This window comes from Scyliorhinus canicula, chromosome 16 (assembly GCF_902713615.1).
Source record: "Scyliorhinus canicula chromosome 16, sScyCan1.1, whole genome shotgun sequence".
NCBI classification, from domain to species: Eukaryota; Metazoa; Chordata; class Chondrichthyes; order Carcharhiniformes; family Scyliorhinidae; genus Scyliorhinus; species Scyliorhinus canicula.
The window spans coordinates 49,159,844-49,164,615 of record NC_052161.1 but is presented as its reverse complement, the minus strand read 5'-3'; the positions used below and the strand labels follow the sequence as shown (position 1 = coordinate 49,164,615).

The 4,772-nt window shown below is 44.4% G+C and overlaps 1 protein-coding gene across 1 annotated transcript; it reads left to right on the top strand.

The window, feature by feature from the left end:
* The first annotated feature begins 342 nt into the window (after window positions 1-342).
* Window positions 343-3,415, top strand: nkx6.2 (NK6 homeobox 2). Its single transcript, XM_038773770.1, has 3 exons — window positions 343-955; window positions 1,489-1,661; window positions 2,517-3,415. Exons 1-3 carry the CDS (start codon window positions 538-540, stop codon window positions 2,769-2,771), a joined length of 846 nt encoding a protein of 281 aa, XP_038629698.1. The 5' UTR covers window positions 343-537; the 3' UTR covers window positions 2,772-3,415.
* The last annotated feature ends 1,357 nt before the right edge of the window (window positions 3,416-4,772 follow it).

Below are 4,772 nucleotides of genomic sequence, written 5' to 3'. Positions count from 1 at the left end.
CAACCTGAAACTGAACGCAATCTGGCCTGAGGTTTGCAGCGAGGTTGCTGCCTCTGAGCCAAACCCTCTTCGCTCCGATTCCGGCCAACTAGAGGAGGCAGCGGGAACTGCAGGCGTTGGGCCAATCGCAGAGCCAGCCTGGCCGCCCTTGACCAATGGGAATGGGACTTTGGCAGGTGCCGGGGTGGTTTATCAGCGCATCTCCCGCGCCCTGGCGACTGGCTCCAGTCAAACTTCACCTTAAACCCCGGGAAAGCGGGAAGGAAGGAAGGAAGGCAGGAAGGAAGGGAAAGAGCAGGCATTTTTCACCCCCACCATCCCACCCCCCCTCCCCCACACCCCGCCTGCTAGACTTCTTTGGAGATTCCTCGGACTGGATACGCTCGTCTGGATAATCACAACCATTCACACTTGCCATTAGTGGAGGCACATTCACCTCCGCTCCAGATTTCTCTTCTTTTAAAAAAAAACACCCACCACGATCCAAGATCTCGCAGCTTTTACGAGTGGGTCCTGTCAAATCTATGATCTGATCAAATGTTAGCCGTCGGGCAGATGGATAATCGCCAGAGTGCATTCGTCCTGAGCAGCACGCCGCTGGCTGCGCTGCACAATATGACTGAGATGAAGGCGTCTATATTTCCGTACTCCTTGCAGAATCCCCCGACCTTCAAAGCCCCGACTCTGGCGAGTTTGAACGCACAGTTCCCGCTGGGGACACCGCACGGGATTAGCGACATTTTAGGCCGACCTGTGACCGCGGCCACCAACCTGCTCTCTGGACTCCCTCGGCTCAACGGGCTTGCCACCACGGCGGGGATGTATTTTAACCCGACATCGGCCGCCGTCTCCAGGTACCCCAAGCCCCTTGCGGAATTGCCGGGGAGACCCCCCATCTTCTGGCCGGGAATGATGCAGGGTTCCCCGTGGAGAGATCCTCGGGTAATCTGTCCAAGTACGTACTGTCCAAGCACATTGCTATGGTTTCTTTTTGGGGTTAAATATGTGTAATGTACTTTCAAATCCGCCGTTTGACATTACTGGCTGAAACACTAGCTTTTTTCAAAAAATATATATATTGCGTTGTGTAGTGGGTTTTGTATGAATGCTTTCACTCAAGCCTATAAAATAAACTTTTCCTGAATTATAGAGTGGTCATGCTCAACAGTATATATGTAACAGCCATTGATTCAACTATTCAACTGGCTCATCGAAACAGCAATTTGTTGCTCCTCTCTTGTGGAGGAAATAATGACCATAAAATAATTCACTCTTTTTATTTTATTCTGTGAGACCCCCTCCCTCGAAAAGACAACAGGGGTCCAATTCCACTTGCTGATTTGTATACTTTGCATTCTCAAAGACACAGTGAACTGGTTTGAACGACATCGCGTGCTTTCTGTGCCGCCGTCTACAAATTATACAAACAATATTTCGCTGTTTTAAGTTTTTTTTTCTTTCCCCCTGTTCTCTCCCCCCCTCCCGCAGCGCAAGGCAGTTTAGTCCTTGACAAGGACGGGAAGAAGAAACATTCCAGGCCAACATTTTCAGGTCAACAGATCTTTGCTCTGGAAAAAACGTTTGAACAGACCAAATATTTAGCTGGACCAGAGAGAGCCCGGTTAGCCTATTCTCTGGGAATGACAGAAAGCCAAGTAAAGGTAAAACATTTCACATCTTTATCGCATTAAATCCATCCATAACATATACTGAATGTGGCCTTTTTACAGACAGGAAACAGGCGGGATAATATTATCTTCAGATGCCCTATCACACAACAGCCTCGTTTAACACAGGGCAGAACTGGACATTCAAATGCTGTTAAGGGTTGTAGATGTATTTATTCAGAGTTCACCAAACTCGATCTAAGTACTTCTACGAGGCCGAGCTGTTAAACAGAGGCTTGTATTTGATACTCAAGTGACTGGGAAGTGCTGCCAAGCCGATTAACACTAAAAGGATTCCGCCTAACCATGGTTTTAATAATGTCTGTGTTGAGGAAATACGTGAACCATGTTGTATATACAACAATAATTGGGGGTGCGTGTACCACTGGATTGTCCATTTTCTAGGCCCCTTGCTAAATCCAGCTATGTTCCATTTTGAGTGTCAGAAACACACACTATATTGAAATATGATGTAATTTCCCCCGAAAGTAAGTGTAAGGAACGGTGCAGACCATGATCTCGTCCCATGGATTGAGACATAACACATTTCACCATTTCCCCGTTGCCTGTGGTGCTGTATTTAAGTTAAAGCCTCAACTAAACTACTGAGGAATGGGAAAATTCTCAACCTTCCACCCCCCCCCCCCCCCCCCTCTCCATCCCACCCCCTTCCATTCGCACTATTTAAGAACGTGGTTTGATTATTGTGTCTGCAGTTTTTAACTTTGTTGCTTAAATCAAAACACGATAGTCGAAAATAACCAGGCTGGCAGCTGTTGGGCGGCGGTGTGTGTGGGTGTTTTCTAATAAACACAAGAGTTTATACATTTCATTTTCTCTTGGCAACAGGTGTGGTTCCAGAACAGGCGGACCAAGTGGAGGAAGAAGCACGCGGCCGAAATGGCCACCGCCAAGAAAAAGCACGATTCAGAGACTGAGAAACTCAAAGGAACTTCGGAAAACGAGGAGGACGAGGACGAATACAACAGACCCCTGGATCCCAACTCGGATGATGAAAAAATTACACGATTACTTAAAAAGCACAAAAGCGCCAGCTCCCTCACCATCCTGGACCCACACAGCAACAGCCCAGAGATCTTGTGACAAACTTTCAAAACTAAACAAACAAAAAAAAATCATCGGAGCAGCTCGAGCGGCTGAATTAACCAGGGTATTAAAAAAAACGTTTAAAATAAATCCCATGTTCCACAGATTTAAGTGATATGTGTTGTACAGCCTAATGTATGTGAGATGTATATATTTTTTACAGAATAAGTTATGGAATTATCTTGCAGCTGGATTATATAAATAACTTGGACTGGAGCTGAGGCAGGTTTGAAAGATGAAGTGGGATTTTCTCAAATGTCCATGAAACCAGACTTCTTTCTTAGCATTTCCGTGTTGAGGATTAACAATCAGAGCTCATCCTTTTTTGTATAAAATACAGATTAAAACTGTAGCTGTACATATTAAGATGCACGTTTGTGTTGTAAAATATACATTAAATGTAAAGTTCTTTTTTTTGTGTATTTACATTCAAAAGGCTAATATTTTGTTCTCGCCTACGAGGCTGAACTTTCCTTCGGAGGAGAGTTTTGTTTATTGCTCCATTAAATCCGAAGGAACTTCTGGACACTCTGTCGGAGGTGGTTTGAAAGAATTATTAATTATTATTGCGTCCGCAATAGTTGGGGTGCGTGTGTGGGAGGATCATTTGTATTGCCAATAAATTATTTAACAATACGAAACCCGGTGGTCGAAATCCGGCTGCTTTTTGGAGTGAGCTGAGTATTCGGGTGGTTGCAAGGGCGGCACGTTATCGAGCTACCTGTAAATTGACCAATCGATGGGTTCTCCAGCCAGGGCTGTGAATGGACTGATACGAACACATTCAAATGTATTTGAAGTGCACAGGGTAAAAAGTCATGATGGTCCCGCTGACCCGATACCATTTGAGCAAGAGAATCAGGCCCAAGTCACAAACCCCGTTTTGTAAAATTCCTGTTTTTGTTTTGGCGCAGAGGTAGTCGATTACTTTGTTTTGAAAGGGAGGAGGGTGGGGGGTTGATTGCAGTCAACAGGTCTGTTGGAACGGTTTAATGCAGAATCACTAACAATCCACAATGACTCTATATGATCCCAGTTAAAATACCTGAAGCCCGTGTGAATCCCTACCGCAACAATAAACTCAACCAAAGTTCTCGACGCTAGCCTAATTAAAACAATGCTCAGAGAAAGGAAAATTTTGTCTCTTCATCATAAACAGTGATATCGTGAGCAGAACTTAAACACCTTTTGTTTCTCAGTGCGAAACCGCGGTTTTGACTAATTTCATTTATTTTATATTGAAATGACATATATTACTCCTAATTCTAACATCATCTAATGATTATATGGGTCCTGTAGCTCATCTTGCATTGGATAAAATCCCGTTATCATTCCAGAAATCAAACGGATCGAGTTTCATTAAATGAGGGCATCAGTTGGGCAAAATGCAAAGGGGATGCCCGGGGTTTGGAGCCTGGTTATCATCCCCCGCTGCTCCGAGTCTGCTCCAGTCTACCTAACAAATAAGATCGGGGAATGGTGGAACCCCGTTTAGTTTCTAGGCTCGCTCGCAGTTTGACGAAAGCTCCGAAAATGCTGATCATTTGCAACGAATAACGAATGAAAAGTGAAACAGACTCTCGTCACCCGAAGGTCAAAAAACACCCTCGTGTGTCTTGTTTTTAGAAATAATATTTTTTTTTAAAACATCGACAATATCAAATGGGGGGGGGGGGGGGGGGGGGGGGGGGATAATTACAGTGAGTTTTTCAAATGTCTATCAAAAAATTCCTGCGCGTTGATACAATTGTAATAATTCTTTCAACTAATTGTAAAGCTGTCGAATTTCCAATAGGTATGGGGAAAGCCTGGAGGCCACTGAGCCTTGTGAATGGAGATCAGATATCACATCTGAAAGTGCCTTAATGATGAAGAGACAAAATCTTCCTTTCTCTCTACCTAGTTCTAGTCTATATAAAGTAAAACATCGAAGCACTGAATCTTAATTGCGTACACATTTTCAATCGCTCGTTCCGAAAATAAGGCTCGGCCTTGGAA